General features: G+C 42.2%; 1 protein-coding gene across 1 annotated transcript; it reads right to left on the bottom strand.

Annotated features, from left to right (window-relative positions):
* Positions 1–515: 515 nt before the first annotated feature.
* Positions 516–16712, bottom strand: LOC126234560 (uncharacterized). The gene is made up of 3 exons (XM_049943264.1): positions 16556–16712; positions 2355–3231; positions 516–1026 (listed from the first exon to the last, which is right to left on the bottom strand). Exons 2-3 carry the CDS (start codon positions 3210–3212, stop codon positions 634–636), a joined length of 1251 nt encoding a protein of 416 aa, XP_049799221.1. The 5' UTR covers positions 3213–3231; positions 16556–16712; the 3' UTR covers positions 516–633.
* Positions 16713–22229: the final 5517 nt, after the last annotated feature.

Here is a 22229-nt window from a genome sequence, read left to right as displayed (position 1 = left end):
CGGTGCTCGACCGCACATCGGCAGTTCATCAACCGCCAGCAGACGTGGATAGCTGCCGCCCCGGCAGCCCTGCTTGGATCTTTTCACTGATCTCTGGATTATGCTTGGTATATCAGAGAAGTCTCTGGCGGAGACTAGTAGGAAATTATTTCAGTTATTTTCTATATTTTTCCTGTATGTAGTTGTGATTTGAAGACGGATCACTGTTTTGTGTTGGTGCTATACTTGGAGAATTTGTTCTGGTTAATTGAACAATCCAATAAATTGTTTTCGGACTTTGATCGTTAGTTTCTTCTGCTTACGCAGACATATCATAGGTCACGTCTTCTAATTCGATTAAAGTTAATAGCACTTCGTGTATTGCCGATTTATTAATAATCTCTGAACTCTGAAACTGTTTGCTTTTACTTACCAAGCAGAACAAGTAGCTTTTTCAGGTTCTTCGTGAAAAGAAAGCCGAGAGAGAGTTTGGCAGTTTAATGTCATTACTCAAGGATACATCTGTAGTGATATGAACGTTCAAATAACATTGGCAGATTCCAAAATAAAATTTACAGGATTTACAACACGATAAATTTATCACAGCAATAGACAAGGAAACAGGCACAACACAGAGTTCGTCCTTAGATCTACTCACAGAAGGCCCTTCTTGTCGAATATAGGTGCAAGGTATTTGAGATAGGACATAATGGTAGGATTTTTGTACGCGTTTTCTAAGACTGAATCTGAGGAGCCATCTTGGAAGAACTCCTTGAAGTCGGCGCCATACTTCTCCGAAGTGATGACAATGCAGGTCATGGCACTGTAGAACACGCCGAGGGTGGCCGCCGCCTCCATTTCATTCCTAAATTCCTGCAGGGTGTAAGACTCGGCCTGCTGTTCCATGCCCAAGCGCCGCAGCAGGCCCACCAGCGTGCTGTGGTACTCGCGCAGCAGGTCTTCCATGTGATGCCTGTGGACCTCCTCACTGGCATTCGCGTACAGGAAGTACACCAGGTCACCGGCTGGCCCGTGAATTCTGCTAAACTATGACAGTTATACCCATTTTACTTGAGTGGTACAAAAAAGCCTCTCTATATACAAGATTAAAAGTAGTTGCCTTAAACGTAAAATAAACAACAGCTGTAACCAGATGGATTGAGATCTGATAAAGGTATGAAACTTCCTGGCAGATTAAAACTGTGTGCCGGACCTTGACTCGAACTCGGGATCTTTGCCTTTCGCGGGCAAGGACTCTACCAACTGAGCTACCCAAGCACGTCTCACGCCCCGTCCTCACAGCTTTACTTCTGCCAGTACCTCGCCTCCTACCTTTAAAACTTAACAGAAGCTCTCCTGCTCAGTTGGTAGAGCACTTGCCCGCGAAAGGCAAGGGTCCCGAGTTCGAGTCTCGGTCCGGCACACAGTTTTAATCTGCCAGGAAGTTTCATATCAGCGCACACTCCGGTGCAGAGTGGAAATCTCATTCTGGAAACATTCCCCAGGCTGTGCCTAAGCCATGTTCGCAATATCCTTTCTTTCAAGAGTGCTAGTTCTGCAAGGTTCGCAGGAGAGCTTCTGTTAAGTTTGGAAGGTAGGAGGTGAGGTAATTGCAGAAGTAAAGCTGTGAGGACGGGGCGTGAATCGTGCTTGGGTAACTCAGTTGGTAGAGCACTTTCCCGCGAAAAGCAAAGGTGCTGAGTTCGAGTCTCGGTCCGGCACACAGTTTTAATCTGCCAGGAAGTTTCATATCAGCGCACACTCCGCTGCAGAGTGAAAATTTCATTCTGATAAAGGTATGTTTCTCTTGAAGATTCATCGACAACTGTTGATATTCATCATCAATGACAAGATCCGCTGCAGCTGTAGAATTTTTGTATATCCTGTAAGGAAACCACAACTTGGTTTCGGGACCTGTGTCGTATCTTCAGCTGCATGTAAATACGAGTCCATAAAATTCTAATAACTTTTATCGACTTACATTTTATATGCACCTGAGGATGGGGCACAGTTCCCGAAACCGGGTTGCGCTTTTCATTTAGGTATTAAAAAAATTACAACTGTAGCAGATCTTATCATAGGTGATTAACGAAGAAAGACGCTATCGTCCATATAATAGTGCACAAAGTAAAAGCAATATCCCAACAGTCGTGATGTACGAACGCTTATGAAGATAAGTAAAGGGAAAGTTTTGAAGTGTCGTAATGTGAACCAAGTAAAGACCGCATCCCAAAGATGGAAATATTGAAACTATTACAACCGCATTTCAACTGTCCAGTAAAGGATGTATGTCATAGATGCGGTATGGAAATTTATCAGTAAACATAAAACATCGCTAAATAAAAACACAAATATAGTCCCACATAGTCACTCACCTGAAAGTCGAGAATCCTAATGTCTGTAGGATTCCCTCCAACGTATTTAAACATGAAGTTATTTTTCCAGCAGTCGCCATGCATTACAATATTTAACATATGATTATTAGATTCCCAGTAGGTCTTGTTGTCCTTCACGACTTTTTTCGAAAGGTTCTTATACTTTTCGGCGTATCGCTCGTAGCCAGCAGTCGCTCTGAATTCCCTCGCCACTGCTTTGAAGATCTTGTCAGCCATGCTCTCGAAGAACTCTTGCTGAAGGTCAGTCGATGCCGGGAGAAAACAACGTTCCCGATAGTCTGGCCTCTTCTTGAGTAGCGTGGCCGAGGCGGCGTGTAGGCGAGCGTACGCTCTCAAAGCTAGCACACAGTGCTTGTAGTCGAGTGGTTGGCCAGCTTCGGCCAAGCGGAAGCCATCCGCCGACAGGTCTTCCATCACCAGGAACTCTACGGGCTGCCTCCCAAACAGGTAGCAACGGGCCGCCAGCGGGGAAAATCTCTCTCCCTCCACAACTCTCAGCGCACTGTGAACGTCTGGCACCAACTCGCACAGTAACAATGCCTCCTTCTCGAATACTCGGAATTCCTTTCCCACCTCGGTCAGATTGCCTTCCTCTGCGTTGCTGCACTTCACTATGAGCGGAAGTTCATGGCAGGAGGTGCTTTCGTCCAATTTGATGGTGGCTACTACTCTGAAGATGCAGCTCATGTAACCTAGCCCGTCTTTGATGGCGTAATCGACAGTTGCAGCGTCCACTCTCACCTTACTTTTACTGTCTTCATTTTTCAGTGCCCTCTCTACGAACTTTTTGTCGATCCACGAAGGAGGCGGTGGTCTATGAGACTCGACTTCCGCCATATTTAGCGCCGTTCTAAATCTGTGAACAAATAGAAGAACTCGATTAAGTCCTACGTCTCATCCAACAATACTATTACGGTGTCTACTGAAAAATTAATTTGTCGGCCGGAGTGGCCGAGCGGTTCTAGGCGCTTCAGTCTGGAACCGCGCCACCGCTACGGTCGCAGGTTCGAGTCCTGCCTCGGGCATGGATGTGTGTGATGTCCTTAGGTTAGTTAGGTTTAAGTAGTTCTAAGATCTAGGGGACTGATGACCACAGATGTTAAGTCCCATAGTGCTCAGAGCCATTTGAAAAATTAATTTAATAGTATACGAAAGCTAGATAAGGACAACAGGCGAAAAATTAGTGTCCCCCTGGAGACACCATGCTCATACTGTGATACTGTGTAACACCACCTCGATAGTGCCCTTAATTCGGTGAGGTCGAGCGGCTGCGAGCCTTTTCACGTTCGACACCTTCCTTCTGAAGCCACTCACTGATGGTTATAACCTACAGAGCTACGAAATTTCGAGGATGTCGACTGCTACGCTTCAGTTCCAGATAATCCTAGTTCTTTTCCAGTGTATTAAGATCGGGTGATTTAGTGGGCTAGATCAGGTTCGAGAGGCGAATGCTCATAAAAACAGAAACGCGTATGTCTAACTATGTCAATTATGACTTGTTATCTTCGAAGATGAGAGTCGCCACTGCATATTTTTCATGAAGACATAGTAGAAACAACCACGCTTGGTCAGCGAGAAGTTGAAATAAACATCCTAGCAACATGTCCCAAGTCAGTTCCCGTCATACTTGAAACCGATTGTCACTGGCAAGATGGGATACTCGTCTCTTTGCCTATTTGGTTAGGATTTTATGACGTCCACTTTCATTGAGTAGAGTTACGTGTATGCGAGTGATACACCGTTTTTTGCACGCACGTTGGACCGTACGTATTGACGGACAAAATGTCGATAATTAAATTCACAGTACGTTCATGGACACGTTCAAAGGCGATAATTCCTCTCTGCATTCAGTTATGTCTGCATGTCGACCCATATTATCGTCATGAATCCTTACAGCCGACTGAAATGTATACTTCACTTTACTATCATTACTTAGTCAGTGGTACCCATTACTTACAGCATGCCACAGTGATCATTCTGATGTTTTAAGCAAGTGACAAATATTTTGTCTGGTGAGCTTATTTCTTTCGTATCTGTGCAAATATACGTATTTCCTGTTCTTGAAACTATTTTTAATTTCAGATAGAACTTGCGATGGCAGAGGCTCAAGAAAGATTCAGGTCTTTGGAGTTACGGGGCGACATGAAGTTTTCATTTCTCGAGAGAAAATCTGCAAAGGCCAGTCACGCTGAGACGTCACAGGCACCAGGGAGCCGCTTCCTTTCTAATGCTGTGTCGTTCCAAGAATGGGTATTTCCTTGTTGAAGACAAGCCCCTTAGTGGGGAGCCCACAACATCAACAGACCCAACAACAACCGACGCTGTCCTTAAAATGTTTCTTAAGAAGAAGCGCATATCCACCATAATGATTGCTGAGATATTGGACATTCTCTTAGGAGCGTGTTGGTTTCATTATTAACAATGTCCTAGACATCAGGGATCTTTCTGCATAGTTGGTGCCGAATTATTTGAACAGCGAACAGATCGCACAAACTACGACATCCAGAGCTGTTTTGTCCCTATCTGTTACTACAGAGGACTTTTTGGGTATCTTAGTAGCTGCGGAAAATGCCTAGCCTCATGCTTATCATCCTGAAACCAATAGAAAAACCAAATGGATGACAACAAAGACGGTTCCCGTGAGTGAAGTACTTCCGCACCCACAAATCAGCCATAAAAGGCATATTTACGTTTCCTGGGGAAAAAGAGTTCGTTATATTCGTGAACTACCTAATCAAGAGCACAGTACAACTGAGATAATTACTCCAGCCTGTCGATAGGCTAAAAAGGGCAGTTACCACGAAATGTTATTGTGGTTGACGCGGTAGGGTCCTTCACCTTCCTAAGCGTTTAAATTGGTGTCTGGCAAATTCAGAATGCACATTTTACAGTCAGACTATCGTGCTTCCCCCTCCCAATTCATTCTGTGTAAGGCCTGGAACTTTTCATATACAGCATATTTTGATATGAAGGATGGTTGGTGGACAGTCACTTGTTACACAACAATTTTCATCGTCTTATCCCAGTTTCTCGTGTGAATGTACTTCACTGAAAGTGCCTATACACAAGTACAAATCCGTGTAATGCAGAATGTGAGTGGCATTTCAAAAGATAACAATCTGTTAAATTATGGTGGACTCTACTAATAACAACTAGTTGAGTCACTTAAAAAAATGCAATAAAATGTGCTGAATAAGTCGCACAGTGTTGAAAGGAGAGAATTCGTGATGTGAGTCCCTAAAGGTTCAATATTGGGTTGACTCCTTAAATGTCTGAGCACAACTCACACTTTTTGCATACTGTTTAAAATAAAGCCCATAAGACAGAAAGCAAATTCTATGTGTGGTGTAGGCAACTGACACCATTCTTTCTTTCCCATACCTAGAATGCACTTTCGACAATTCTTTTGGGAAATGTATTGATCTGAAGGAATTAAATTTTCCTTGAGACACATGAGTCTCAACTTTATCACCGATAATTATAGAAGCTGCTAACTAGGCAGATGTGGTAACCATTATATCACCGTAGCAGTACAGATAACACTGCTGAAACGACTTCACCAGTCCAAATCCCTCCAAAACACAAACCTCATTTCGCGCCTTCAGCCCATTTCCCCTTCTTAAATCGTCTGTATTGCCGATACTCTCCCTAGATTTGCAAGTAATCGAGAAATTCTGCCTGTACCTCAGGCGTAGGTGATCTGTTGATCTGATGGGATTTAAATATTCGTTGAGATGTATGAGTCTCAACTTTATTTCCGGTAATGTTAAAAACCGAGGAAACGAACTAAAGTTCGTGCTATGACTGGCATTTCTAAGCATGTTTCCTGTTTACGAGGAATTTGTGTTAGCCATTACACCACTGTGGCAGTATACGTAAGACAGCTACACGGACCACCCTAGTCCAGTGCCTTCCCTAACACAAACTTCACGCTTCAGCCAATTTTCTCCTGCTGGAGATCTAAGAAATGATCAGGCCTCGTGTGTCGACTCTTGTCCTATCCAGCCAAAAAATTAAAAAAAGAGCAGAAGACAAGTAAAGTAGTAAAACACTCGATTTTCACTGTTCTAAAAATCACCAGAAGGGGAAAACGGGCTGAAGGAGTGAATTGAAGTTTGTGTTAGGGAGAGCACTGGACTACGGTAGTTAGTGGTACAACAATACATGTAGTGCTACGATGGTGTAATGGCTAGTGGTTCAGCCTCGTAAACAAGGGTTTAAGTCCTGGCCTCTGTACAAATTTTTATCCATTTCTTCAGCTTCTGTCGTTATAGGAGATAAAGTTGAGACTCATATGTTTCACGGAAAATTTAATTCCATCACATCAATAGATGACCTATGCCCGAGGTTCAGGTAGGATTTCCCCATTACGTATAATGCTGGGTTGGCATTCCAGTGCCGGAAAGCCTCGGCAACGCTGACGAATTGGGAAAGTAGGCTGAAGGTGTGAACTGAAGTTCATGTTGTGGAGGGCACTGGAGGAGGGTAGTCGGTGCAGGTGTGTTACCTGTACTGCTACAATGGTGTAATGCCTAGCAAAACTACCTAGTCAGCAGGAAATCCGGCTTAAAGTTCTGGATGTGGCAGAAATTTCAATTCATTTCTTCAGTTTCTGTCTTTATCTCTTAGGAAAACTGGGAGACTCTCACAGGAGAGAGTTTTGCCAGATAGTCGTAAGCTGTGAAAATATAAAAACTGAAATACGTACAGTTCACCTCGATCCCCGGGGCTCCCCTCTTTCTTAATAGACCATTTAAGTGGCGTCTAGACACTCAGTTTTTTGTGTGTGCACAGACGGGTCGTCGGACAATAGAAATTCTTTTGGATTATTGACGAATTCATGACCAGTTCCTTCCGTTTTCAGTGTTTTGTATGATTTCCAGCCATTGCTGATAACTTTCGTTCCTGGTTAAACGAAATATTTGACTCCCACTCGATTCCGCCATAGACCCAGACGTGCTCTACTCCATTAAGTAACCGTCCCATACCTGCGGATGGCGATGTGAGATTCCTCTACTTCAACAATTTTGTTTGGACCATCAATAGGGACACTGTCAGTAGTAACAATAACATAACACACCTCCCTACAATGGTCCCGGCAGGGGTTCGAGTCCTCCCTCGGGCATGCGTGCGTTTGTTTGTCCTTAGGATAATTTAGGTTAAATATTATGTAAGCTTAGGGACTGATGACCTTAGCAGTTAAGTCTCATAAGATGTCACACACATTTGAACATTTTTTTGAACCTCCCTACAAACACCGTAACAGTCAAAAACTGTATTAACTGGAAGTTCGCATTTGGACGCAGTCTTTTCCAAATGTAAAATTATTTGCCCACCACGTAACAAGTGTGTCCTCTTTGACAGCGTCACAGAAATTACAGAGCCACACTGAATGCAGTTTCTCGAGCCGCGATTTGCAAGCAATCCATATTGCCAACAGAATTCTAGGCTTTGTCAGTTTTCCGCTAACCAGGAATCAACTGCTTCCAGGTAAGAGACTGCGATATGGACATTGCGCTACATTCAATCATGACTTCCAGTACGCTAATGCGAAGTTTCTCTACTCTCATGCGACGTTCGGTTATCAAAACAGAAAGTAATATCCGTATTTCCAGCCTCGAGAGCTGACCGTTCGATTTATATCGCTTACAGCTAGGCCGAGACTGCAATGTGCGTTGTTTCTAGAAAATTACCCAGTTTTGGAATGTCCATAGTACGGTCCAGACATCACACCGAACAACTTTCAATTGTTTCCGAAGATGAAGGAGTACATGGACTGCAAAACTGTTGCAGATGATAATACAGTAAAGTTTTAGAGGCGTACATAAAATGGAGAAGACCGAAAACTTTTACAACGCTGTAGCAAAAATACTCGTTCTCATGACAACAAAATAGGAAAGGAAAATTAAAAAATGGTTCAGATGGCTCTAAAAACTATGGGACTTAACATCTGAGGTCATCAGTCCCCTAGACTTAGAAGTACTTAAACCTAACTAATTTAAGGACATCACACACATCCGTGCCCGAGGCAGGATTCGAACCTGCGACCGTAGCAGCAGCGCGGTTTCAGACAGAAGCGCCTAGAACCGCTAGGCCACAGCGGCCGGAGGAAAATTAAATAATAAAATCTTCTAAGAAAGATTCAGTTAATATGAAAACAAAGTGGTTCAGAAACATATATTTTGTGTCCTTAGTCTTCTGGTTCAAATGGCTCTGAGCACTATGGGACTCAACTGCTGAGGTTATTAGTCCCCTAGAACTTAGAACTAGTTAAACCTAACTAACCTAAGGACATCACAAACATCCATGCCCGAGGCAGGATTCGAACCTGCGACCGTAGCGGTCTTGCGGTTCCAAACTGCAGCGCCTTTAACCGCACGGCCACTTCGGCCGGCCCCTTAGTCTTCTAATAACACATTATACTCGCACGTCGTAGCTGACATACAGGTATCGAAATTGTGTAAATTAGATAATATGTAGTGTGTTAAATGAAATATTTTTTAAAATGAAGATTTCAGGACGTGATGTACTACCTTCGACTCATTTAAGTGACACCATTCCCAGACAGACGTAGCGGAAATATTTTTTCTGGTATCTAAAGCCTGTTGGATGTGTTTACTGCCTGCGCGAAGGCAACGAAAAATAGGCCAAACTCTGTTATCTAGTATGTTTCACGCAGAATTTGCCAACGGAATCAAAACAAGTGTAGCCTTAGTGTCTACTTTCAGTTTATTTTCTTTAAAAAAAGTAAGGAATGAAGCCATGAAGTTTACAGTTTAAAATCCAGTCGACGAGGAGGTTTTTTGAGAAGACTATATCTGTCGTTCTTCTTGAAAGTTCCGATGCAGTTTTATGTCTGAACGGGTGTAGCTTGTGGTTGACATACTGAGGAAGAATGAGATATTTTCCAATTGAAACTATGGTATCAGAGCTACATGAAAAGTTTACAGACTGTATCTCCTTTCCTTTTTGTCGTCAGCTACTACATAATACTAATAATATGCGTTGAGGATTATGAATGTCAATGGGTCCGTATGTGAGTTATGTAAATAACATTGCAGCGTATAATTTGAGGGTCCATTTTGCCTTACATTAAGCTGTTACAACCCTCTGATCACAAGTGCACAAGAGTGTCAAGTTTACCTTAATAATATTTATTCATTGACATCACATTCAGCAGAAAAACCGTACCAATCATGACGCACTTCGGAGAGATCTTTAATCTGATGTCTGTACGAGTACAACTAAAAAAAGCTCAAATACGATAAATGTGCTTCGTAAACACTTAGACAACCATAGAAGTTACTAAGTTTGCTGCTGTCAGCCATCACAGAACATGATCATTGACGTAACAAAAACATCAATGCTTTATTGCTTACACTCATTAATACTACGGACTCTTCCCCACAATCTAGACGAATCTGCACATAATACTTTAAGCGAACCATTTAGCAAACGAATGGTCGTTAAACTTAGATGTTCCATCAGTTTTAAACTCAAAGAGTGGTTCTTCTGTTGCCGCCCAAAAATCGCGTTGATCAAGAACAATATCGCCGAAATTGTGATGGTCGCATTTACTTAAAAACATGCTCAATATTCAATCATTAGTGGATCAAATTGCAAAATAGCCCCCAGTTTACATCCAGTGGTAATCGGTTATCAAAACCATTTCGTACATAAAATGCTGCGGAGGGATTTGTGGAGAGTGATGGGGTGTGATGAGGTAAGTGAGGCAGCACATTCTCTAGTTCGTTAATTTCTAAAATGTTTTTTCAGCGATTTGCTTTAATTTGTCCCTCCCCTTTCGTCCCTCGCTCCCCTTTCGTCGAAAATCTGTTCACGCCCTTGCAGTACTGTAATAACTGAAGCCAGCAATTCCATGCACAATTTAATCTTAAAATATGCAAGCATCCTCTCACTATCAAATTACTTAATATGCAAAATTACAAGCAAAACATGCAATGTCATAATTCAATCTTTTGTTGTGACGCAATTTACTTTTTTTGAGATAGTGTACAACAACCAGTTTCTTACAAATTCTAACCGACTTGGAGTAGCTCCGCATGTTAAGGCGCTGAGCTAGCAATACTTGAATACGGAAGTCGAGATGGTTTGTGTACACCTACCGGCAATACTAGGGTTTGTCCCTTACTATAGGCCACAGCCAGTTCCTGTTGAATTCCTTTCTTTCCTGACACATTCCAGTCCCCTTAAAAATGCAGTCCTTCTGCCTAAACGAAAAGAGCCGCATCGAAGGCGAGTCGAGCTGCTCTTCCGAGACTCCCAGAAATAAAAGCAATGGGATAAATAAATAATAATTCCAATTCTCCTCTTTTATGTTCATGCATTTGTAGACATAATCTGGACAGAAAACAACACAAGCGCAGAACTAAAAGTGGAAAACAATATGAAAACGTGCCATCGGACTACGTGCGGTGACTTGAAAAAAGCTAAGGCACTAAAAATGGTTGAAATGGCACTGAGCACTATGAGACTTAATATCTGAGGTCATCAATCCCATAGAACTTAGAACTACTTAAACCTAACTAACCTTAGGACATTACACACATCCATACCCAAGGCAGGATTCGAACCTGTGACCGTAGCAGTCACGCGGATCCGGACTGAAGCGCCTAGAACCGCTCGGCCACCACGTAAGGCACTAAAAGTGCGATTGATTGTTATGTCGCATATATTTATAACTATGTAGGTTCGAAAGTATTCCAGGCCATTGCAACATAACAAATGCAGTTTACAGTTAGACTCATATGACAAGCAGAACTGTCACTCTATTTATCCACTGTTTGGTTTTAATATTTTTTTGTCTATTTGCATATGAAACTGCATTAAAAACGCTAATTAAAGAACTTTAGATGAAAGACTTCGAATAAAACGTTAAATTAGTAAGTGTCACGTGATTAGAAGTCATAAAATATAAGATTATATTCGTTACCTCTATCAGTCGTAGTTACGTAACAAATAGTGCATATTGTGTTAGCAAGAAGAGTGATGTTGGGATAATTTGGAAATACTGAATAAAAATGATTTATGATTCTGGGAAGTCAGGGAAGACACAGGTTTATCACATTACGATGCACTTTCGTAGGAAAGATAATGTGAGGACGCTCTTATTGTGTCCTTGTACTTGGCCTGAGAACAAAAACGAATTTTGGAAACTGCAAAATATCCACTCTTTTGTGCAGTCAGAAGGACCATCAGTTCGACGAGCAAGCTGTAGGTGACCCGTATAACTATTATTTTAACTAAGTGATCAGTTTACAAATACAGTGGTGTGCAAAACTGAAGTACTAGTGTAACTTTCGCACAATCTGTCATTGCCAAGTATCATAGAATATACGTTGAAAGAAATTCTACAATGAAGTGCAGAAGGTAAATGAAAAAAATGCGGAATAAAACGAACAGAAATGATACTTTTATACAAAGAATAATTACACTGGCGTGACCACAGTTTGTGATGGTCCACTAGACATTAAAAAAACTGTACATTGTTCATAACAGGGCGTGTGATCACCGCGGATGGCTGTGTACGTTCTGCAGCGTGCGCCCGTGGTGGCCACAAGTTTAGTTATTTATATTGGGTTTGCGCATAAGCTCGTAGCGTTTCTTCATTAATTTAATAAACGCAACAGAGATTTTAGTCAGCAATAATATGTTCTCGTTCACAGCTTGTAAGTCTGTCAACGTTAGAGAAACTTTTCGATTCTACGACTGCAGAATACACGTGGTTTTTGAGGTGAAGAACTGGTCAAACCATGATCGGAGCTCATTTTCAGCCGACAATGGAAGTTCCTTGAAGGTTGTTCGATAGAGAGCGGAATAGGTGAAAATCTGAGTGCGCAAGATTAGGTGAATGACTTCGCCATCGAACTACTGTACAATGTTTTTGTCAGTCTAACAGAATGGTTCAAAATGGTTGAAATGGCTCTGAGCACTATGGGACTTAACATCTGACGTCACCAGTACCCTAGAACTTCGAACTACGTGAACCTAACTAACGTAAGGACATCACACACATCCATGCCCGAGACGGGATTTGAACCTGCGGCCGTAGCAGTCGAGCGGTTCCAGACTGAAGTGCCTAGAACCACTCGGCCACCGCAGCTGGCCCCAACAGAATGCGGGAAGGCGAGATAGTGGCGTGGCATCACTTGACACAGCATTTCCGGTCATTGTCTTCAACCGCGTATGCAAGACATCTCAGTTGCTGACAATAAATGTCACCAGTGATGGTTACACTCGGGGAAGCAATTCGTAGTGCACCACACGACCGCTGTTCCGCCAGATGAATAACATTATCTTTTGTAGATGCGCACAGGTCATTGTACGAGGAGCTACTGCTGTGTTTGGGCACAGTCATTCCTTTCTTTTCCTTACGTTACCATAAAGACACCGCTTATCGTCACCAGTAGCTATACAGGATAGGAACGGTGGGTGTTGGTCACGAGCCAACTGACGACCTGCAAGCACAGGTGCACATATGGCCACCTGCTTTTTTCTCGAGTACGCTGATGTATCACTGTGCGTTAATGCGTTTAAACGATCTCTATCAAATCCCGAAGGTCTTCCTGAATCTGGCGAGTGACTAATGTCAAAACAATCCTCGTTAAAACGAGAAAATCATTTTCTTGCCGTGTTCTGTCCAATGGCATTATGCACACACTAGCCGCAAATGTTTCTGGCTGCTTCTCCTACTGCAATTCCTCTATTGCACAAAAAAAAAAAAAAGAAAGAAAACGCGCGACCGCTACGGTCGCAGGTTCGAATCCCGCCTCGGGCATGGAAGTGTATGATGTCCTTAGGTTAGTTAGGCTTAAGAAGTTCTAAGTTCTAGGGGACTGATGACCTCAGATGTTAAGTCCCACAGTGCTCAGAGCCATTTGAACCATTTTTGTGGGAAACGCGCCGATTTCTTCACTTGGCAATCCATTTTATAGCGTCCACATGTCCATTCACTATCTCCAAATGACAAAACGACAGTATGTAAACTCAAATGGCAACAGTGAACTAGAAATAAAAAATGACAATCGATAAACAAACGTATAGTAACCGAAAAATCAACATGCAAAACAAAAACGCTACGAACTAATGCTCCAGCCTAATAAAACGTATTTGTTTTCTGTTAAGTTCTATTATGTGATGTTATTATGTGAAACTCTAAAGTGCTAAATAAATATCTTGAAAAAGAGGATGGTCAGAAACCGAGTGAAAAGCTTGCAAGGGTGTTGCAGGAGAAGCTGTGTTCAGATGTAATTGTTAAAAAAAAATATTCAATACGTTGCACCATTTTCCAGTTACGTAGAATTGAAATTAGCCAATCAGGTCATCCCGCTCACAAATTCAAGTAGCCCCTGAAAGGACGCACAGTGTTACAATAACGTTTACTGGTGAGCGTACCATCTTCAAAGATTCGGTCAGTACTCTCACGCAACATTATCCCTCTTCACACCACAACATTTGGACCATCAAAACGCTCATGCTCGACAATGTTGCTGACAGCATCACGTGTTCCCTCTCCCACCATACAAGATACGCGGCAAGGGGGCACGCTGAAGAGCTTGCACTGCCATTCGTGTTAAGAACCATATCCCGTCTTTTGTAATGTTCGGGTAACATTATAAATCGCAGACGCTTCGGTGTAGTTATTGTCTTTGAACAGAAGTCACGTACTTCTTTCTGTTCTCTAGCAGTTCCTGCTATGTATGGTTCACTGGAGTATCTTTCATGCGAAAGTTACTTTCATCCTTAAGTTTAGCACGTCATTGTATAATATTTACATCTTCAGAAATTCAAACAAGCAAAGAAAACGGCGTTTGAATGTATAGAAAGAATATTTATATACCTACGGCGGAAAAAGGTCCCACCAGGTAAAGAAGTTTTGACACGGTGGAGATACATTCCAACTCGACTGAGGTGATATCTCCGTAGCGCGGACTATTATTTTAAACGGACTTAATTTTCTTTAACAGTTCAAATGGTTCAAATGGCTCTGAGCACTATGGGACGTAACTGCTGAGGTCATTAGTCCCCTAGAACTTAGAACTACTTAAACCTAACTAACCTAAGGACATCACAGACATCCATGCCCGAGGTGGGATTCGAACCTGCGACCGTAGCGGTTTTTACAGTTTTCAACAGTTAACATCGCTAGTAAAGAGAACCATCGGATTCTTAAAACTATTGCTTAGTGAGAAGAAATTATTATCTGTCGTTAATAACAGGGATTCTTTTAAAAAGAGCGCAGCGTTAGCATTCACTCAGTAAATCAGAAAGTGATTTACACTTAATCATTTCATAGAATGGTGTGCTCTATTTAAGTTACTATAGTTTCCAATGGGAGCGAAAAATTTGTGTCGGTGGCAGATTGTCAGATTCGTGAGGCTTCTTGTGGACAGTCCTTTTATTGAAACCTCCAGGCAGATTAAAACTGTGTGCCGGACCGAAACTCGAACTCGGGACCTTTGCCTTTCGCGGGCAAGTGCTCTACCAACTGAGCTACCCAAGCACGATTCACGCCCCGTCCTCACAGCTTTACTTCTGCCAGTACCTCGTCTCCTACCTTCCAAACTTTACAGAAGCTCTCCTGCAGGAGAGCTTCTGTAAAGTTTGGAAGGTAGCTCAGCTGGTAGAGCACTTGCCCGCGAAAGGCAAAGGTCTCGAGTTCGAGTCTCGGTCCGGCACACAGTTTTAATCTGCCAGGAAGTTTCATATCAGCGCACACTCCGCTGCAGAGTGAAAAGCTCATTCTAACTCCTTTTATTTCTTGCATAAGTTCCTCGATGTTGATTACAGCCGTGCTCTATAAGGTGTTGCTTCTTTACACTACCGCACAAATCTTATCAGTTATGTAGTGATTCTAGAGTCGATTGTCTTTGGCTGACATATTCCCAACGATCCTGAGAAAAGCGAAATAAAAATGACAGTTTAACTGATCTCATGCGTCGTTCATGTTCATTGTCAGATCAGAAAGCAACATTATCGGGATATTTTTAAAGATCATGTATGCAGAGAGAAATCAAGCGAACCTTTCTTTCATAAATGTTGATCGCGTGTTAGGAAATGGCCGGAAAGCTTTTGACACCGTTCCTCACAAGCGACGTCTAATCAAGCTGCGGGCCTATGGGGTATCGTCTCAGTTGTGCGACTGGATTCGTGACTTCCTGTCAGGAAGGTCGCAGTTCGTAGTAATAGACGGCAAATCATCGAGTAAAACTGAAGTGATATCAGGTGTTTCCCAGGGAAGCGTCCTGGGACCTCTGCTGTTCCTGATCTATATAAGTGGCCTGGGTGACAATCTGAGCAGTTCTCTTAGGTTGTTCGCAGATGATGCTGTAATTTACCGTCTAGTAAGGTCATCCAAAGACCAGTATCAGCTGCAAAGCGATTTAGAAAAGATTGCTGTATGGTGTGGCAGGTGGCAGTTGACGCTAAATAACGAAAAGTGTGAGGTGATCCACATGAGTTCCAAAAGAAATCCGTTGGAATTCGATTACTCGATAAATAGTACAATTCTCAAGGCTGTCAATTCAACTAAGTACCTGGGTGTTAAAATTACGAACAACTTCAGTTAGAAAGACCACATAGATAATATTGTGGGGAAGGCGAGCCAAAGGTTGCGTTTCATTGAAAGGACACTTAGAAGATGCAACAAGTCCACTAAAGAGACAGCTTACGCTACACTCGTTCGTGCTCTGTTAGAATATTGGTGCGCGGTGTGGGATCCTTACCAGGTGGGACTGACGGAGGACATCGAAAGGATGCAAAAAAGGGCAGCTCGTTTTGTATTATCACGTAATAGGGGAGAGAGTGTGGCAGATATGATACGCGAGTTGGGATGGAAGTCATTAAAGCAAAGACGTTTTTCGTCGCGGTGAGATCTATTTACGAAATTCCAGTCACCAACTTTCTCTTCCGAATGCGAAAATATTTTGTGGAGCCCACCCTACATAGGTAGGAATGATCATCAAAATAAAATAAGAGAAATCAGAGTTCGAACAGAAAGGTTTAGGTGTTCGTTTTTCCCGCGCGCTGTTCGGGAGTGGAATGGTAGAGAGGTAGTATGATTGTGGTTCGATGAACCCTCTGCCAAGCACTTAAATGTGAATTGCAGAGTAATCATGTAGATGTAGATACAGATGTACTCATAACACTGTTGCACTTACTGAAACTGAAAGGTTGCAGCCGCACTCGGTAAACCAGACTGAGCCAGGAGAGATGCAGAGCTGGCTATCAGGCTGGCTCCACTGTGCGTCCAGGCGATATCGCGCTCCCAGCTGTTCTGTTCGCTGCTCCCCTCCACCTCACTCCTACTGTGCTTTCCGCGAGTGGGAGATACGGCGCGGACTTTAGCCGATGCGGCAGTGGTCTTTCTCACGACTGTTTAGCTCCATTCGCTGCCCGTATCGCCTTATCGTAGCCTGACTGTCACAACTGGCGCCCGGCAGATCGACGTTAAACAGGAAGTAACTGGTAGCGTCATCAGTTACACTCTGATCATACCGCAGTTTAAACAGTCTTCAGCAGTATTAGCTTCTTTGAAAATCGGTCCCAAAGAAACATGTATACTAACATGATAGATATCGTGGGATATGAATTCTAAGAAGAAAGAAAGGAAAAAGAAACGATGCACTACGAACGAACTATCCCAGTGGGATGGAAATGACAAATGATTACAATTTCAGAAAAACTGAATCATTTATCCAAGAGAAAGAGTTTCACAAATTGAGCAGGTCATTAGCAGGTTGGTCCACCTCTGGCCCTTGTTCAGGCAATTATTTAATTTGACACTAATTGACCGAAGTTTTTAGATGTCTTCCTGAGGGATATTGTGCTGAATTCTTACCATCGTCAAAATTCCGTTCTGCAAACATTCCTAATTGGAGAGACATCCGGCTACCATGCTGCTCAAGGTAGGGTTTGTTGCTGTTGTTGTTGTGGTCTTCAGTCCAGAGACTGGTTAATGCAGCTCTCCATGCTACTCTATCGTGTGCAAGGTTCTTCATCTCCCAGTACCTACTGCAACCTAGATCCTTCTGAATCTATTTAGTCTATTTATCTCTTGGTCTCCCTCTACGATTTTTACCCTCCTGGCTGCCCTCCAATACTAAAAATGTGATCCGTTGATGCCTCAGAATATGCCCTACCAACCGATCAACCGATCCCTTCTTCTAGCCAAGTTGTACCACAAATTTCTCTTCTCTCCAATTCTATTCAATACCTACTCATTAGTTATGTGATATAGCCATCTAATCTTCAGCATTCTTCTGTAGCACCACATTTCGAAAGGTTCTATTCTCTTCTTGTCTAAACTATTTATCGTCCACGTTTCACTTCCATACATGGCTGATGACTGGGTGTTGTGTGATGTCCTTAGGTTAGTTAGTTCTACGTTCTAGGGGACTGATGACCATAGATGTTAAGTCCCATAGTGCTCAGAGCCATTTGAACCATTTTTTAACCATACATGGCTACGCTCCATACAAATACTTTCAGAAACGACTTCCTGACACTTAAATCTATACTCGATGTTAACAAATTTCTCGTCTTCAGAGAAGACAAGTAGCAGGAATTCTCGCTGTGAGCAGGAGGGCATTATCTTCTTGAAATGTAAATCCAGGATGGCTCCCTTTGAAAGGCAATAAAATGGAGCATGGAACATCATCGCCGTACTGCTGTGCTGTAAGGGTGCAGCGGATGACAAAGAAAGGGATCCTGCTATGGAATGGAATGGCACACTAGACCATCACTCGTTGTCGGGCTGTATGGTAGGCGACAGTAAGGCTGGTGTCCCACCACTGTCCGGGGCATCCTCAGACATGTCTTCGATGGTCATCGGGGCTCATTTTGAAATGGGACTCATCACTGAAGACAATTCCACTCCAGTCAATGAGATTCCAGGCCCCGATGACCAGCAGAGGCGTGTCTCGAGACGCCACAGACAGTGTTGAGATAGCAAACTAAGTGTCGCCCACTATACGGCCTGTTAACCGGGAGAAATGGTCTGGGGCGTCATTTCATTTCACAGTCGGTCCGCTTTGGTTATCATCCGCAACATTCTCACGACACAGCGGTACGTCGACATTTTGTGCGGGACTTCCAGCCACCTCGGTATTTTGACAATTTAACGCGCCAGTTGGACCGAATTTGGCACGGCATCTCTTAGGAGAACATCTAACCACTCTATCAATCAATGAAAAGCCAAGTATCTTTTTCCATAAGGGCAAGAGGTGGATCATATTAAATGAAATGAATAACCGAACATCACGCATTGGGATATTTTGTGATCTCTCAAAGGCTTTTGATTGTGTGAATCATGAAATTATTCTAGATAAGCTTAAGTATTGTGGTATGAGTGGGACAGTGCACAAATGGTTTCATTCTTACTTAACTGGAAGAATGCAGAAGGTTGAAATTAACAATACAGATAGTCTACAAAAACCAGCAGATTTCTCTAACTGCAGAGGTATCAAGAATGGTGTCCCACAGGATTCAGTCTTGAATCCCTTATTGTTCTTAATATATATTAACGAATTGCTACTCTATATTCATGAAGATGCAAAGTTAGTTCTTTTTGCCGGTGATACAGGTATAGTAATCACATCCAAGAAGCAAGAATCAGCTGAGGAAATTGCAAATAATGTCTTTCAGAAAATTATTAAGTGGTTCTCTGGAAATGGACTCTCACTAAATTTTGAGAAAACACAGTTTATATAATTCTTTACAGTAAGTGGCATAACACCATTGATAAATATAGACTTTGAACGGAAGTCTGTTGCTAAGGTATAATACTGAAAATTTCTGGGCGTGTGCAATGACGAGAAATTGAATTGGAAGAAACACATCAATGATCTGCTGAAACGGTTAGGTTCAGCTACTTACACTATTAGGGTTATTGCAAATTTTGGTGATAAACATATCAGTAAATTAGCCTACTATGCCTGTTTCCATTCACTGCTTTCATATGGCATCATATTTTGGGACAATTCGTCATTAAGAGAGAAAGTATTCATTGCACAAAAGCGTGTAGTCAGAATAATAACTGGAGCCTACCCAAGATCACCTTGCAGACATTTATTTTAGGAACTCGGGATATTCACAGTACCTTTGCAATACATGTATTCGTTTATGAAATTTGTCAGTAATAACCCATCCCAATTCAAAAATTACAGCGAAGTGCCTAGCTACAACACTTGAAGAAAGGATGATATTCACTATTCTGTATTAAATCTCACTTTGGGACAGGAAGGGGTGAATTACGCTGCCACAAAATTTGGTCATTTGCCAAATAGTATTAAAAGTCTTACAGATAGCCAACCAACATTTAAAAGCAAATTAAAAGAATTTATGAATGAAAACTCCTTCTACTCAATAGATGAATTCTTAGATATGAAGTAGTAATTGTAAAAAAATAATCAATTATTTTGTGTAAAGAAAACTTACGTTAAAGTGACACATTCCTCATCATTACTAAATGTTGTATTCATGAACTATGGAACAAGGATTAATGTATGTTTGTATGTATGTATGTATCAACTCTGCTTGCTGACTTGCTAAATTTGTAAAGCTCTTTCTCTTGAATAAACCATCCAGTTTTTCTGAAATCGTAATCATTTGTTTGTCTGTACATGTACATTACATCTGCAGATTTACAAACCACTTATGCCTTGAATTTGCTCAATATTATCTCAACTTCCAAGAACCGACTAGTCCAAGGAAGGGGTGGCGAGACTTACATATTCTTGGCATTAGTGTATGGGCGATCACAGGTAAGATCAGAAATTCCCAATAATATCCCTTCGTTTCTGTAATAGATTAATGTTGTAAGACCATGACGATCATATAGTTCTTGAAATTCCCCACAACAATCATCAAACTTAATCTAACACAACAGCCGCAAAGATAAAAAATAAGTTTGAAAAGAATGGTTATCGGCAGTCCTTCTTTTAACCCGTCATTTACGAATGAAAATTAAATGTGGCGTGAGATGGGCGAGTTTAGAGAGGCACAGCTGACATAGACTCACTCTTCAAGAACGATATTTAGGCTGCCTGACCGCTTTGTGGTACTGCGATGGATGAATTACTGGTAGGTGAAGATATTTTTCACACAGAATAATGAGCGGAGTGAAGAAAGAAACGTATGATATTGCTGGCTGGGAGAACCAAAGATACAGGTTCAACTGTTCAGTCGAAAAATGTCTTCTTTGTCCTCGCAGTATATGAGAATTGTGTCTTCGGTATGTGTGTTGATAGTAGGTGCCTGTAACGAATAAGTGTATTATGTGACATCATACTTGTGTACTACAATTCTGAGAGACGGGAGAGACCAAATGCCAATGCCTCTACGTAGCCAACTCCTGACGAATGGCGGCAGGGGGACCGCCGACCCTGAAGTCCCCTTTCGACGGATGTATCGGCGTAAAGAGCGTCACACGCCCTCGCTACAAGAGGCACTGCAGAGGAGGGTAGGAATGTAATGTGCGACATTAGTCACTCGCCACATTCAGGAAGACCTAAGGGATTTTATGCTGGTCTTCTCTGTTGCATTCACTGACCAAATACTGAAAGTGGAGGTTTCTTAAACTACTTTCTTGTACTAGGAGCGCGGTACTTAGATTGCAGTTCTATGGAAACCTTTCACGCATTTCCGCAATTAACTAATTGTGGTGTGCGTACTGTAAGACCTTCCGTACCGACACCATCAGATTATTTGACTTGTCGCTCTAACGAAGTAGGCGAGTGTCAGCAATATGTCTCACGGTCTTATAGTGGCGTGTTTATCTTCTGCCCTTAGGTCAGACGATAGAAATGCCACTTGCACGCTTAGAGTAGCAGATTGACGGTGACCAACTTTAAACAGAACTTGATTAATTTTCACACACATTTATTAAAATAATAACAAGCATAAACACTGTGTAACTTGATTCTGGATGCTATTTACAATTGACAATCTGAAGTTCCTTTGGTGTTGGTACGTTACTCTTATTCTCACATATCTCTGATACTTGACAAAGTGTCTATACATTTATCTTCATGGCTATGTACAGGAATATGGTAATCTTATTAGGTGCAGACTGAAACTTGACTATAGACTGGTACAGACTAATGCAGACTGGTACAGACTGGTGCAGACAAATTCAGACTGACTAATCGGAGGTCTGTACACTCGTTATAATACCTCGCGCGTTCAGGTATCACTGCACGAGTGTGATCTGCGAGGAGAAAAGGTTCTACATTAGCAGCAATCTCATTGGCTGCGTTACATATTAATACGCGGATCGGCGGAAGCAGAATTTGATCCATCTCTAAGGCAGCGCCATCTCGTAGTGCGGAGACAGACGAGCGCTGCGCCTGCGCTGTTGTGCTTAGCGGGGCGCGCTCTAGTGGGAAAGTTGTGTATGCGCTGACTACGCGGAACTATGTACACAACACTATTTTTCTGTTAAGGAAGTGAATTTTCAGTTAGTTAGTTTATTTTTAAATTTGTATTCCGGTTTCGTAACGGTTTTAATTACACAAGTAATTACATGTCAAAGGAACCTTTACCTTGTTCTGTAACTCTCACAACAACCTGTTACAACAACTTGTTTTAGGAAGACAGCTGTCGTTTCTTAAGTATTTTTAACATTTTAACACTTGTTACATAATATCAGATATGCGTTTTAAAGTAACACAAAAAAAAATCATGAGTGCACAATACAGTATACATATGTCTCATCCGAAGACAACCCTTTGAAGATGCTATACAGATTGTAGCAGATTCGGTTTCTCACGGCACCAGACAACTTTTTTTGTTCTTTTGCATGCTACAAGTTACCGTACGAACTCCCGCCCGCCG

This window comes from Schistocerca nitens, chromosome 2 (genome assembly GCF_023898315.1).
Source record: "Schistocerca nitens isolate TAMUIC-IGC-003100 chromosome 2, iqSchNite1.1, whole genome shotgun sequence".
NCBI lineage: Eukaryota > Metazoa > Arthropoda > Insecta > Orthoptera > Acrididae > Schistocerca > Schistocerca nitens.
The sequence above is the reverse complement of the archived record's forward strand: the minus strand, read 5'-3'. Positions and strand labels throughout refer to the sequence as shown.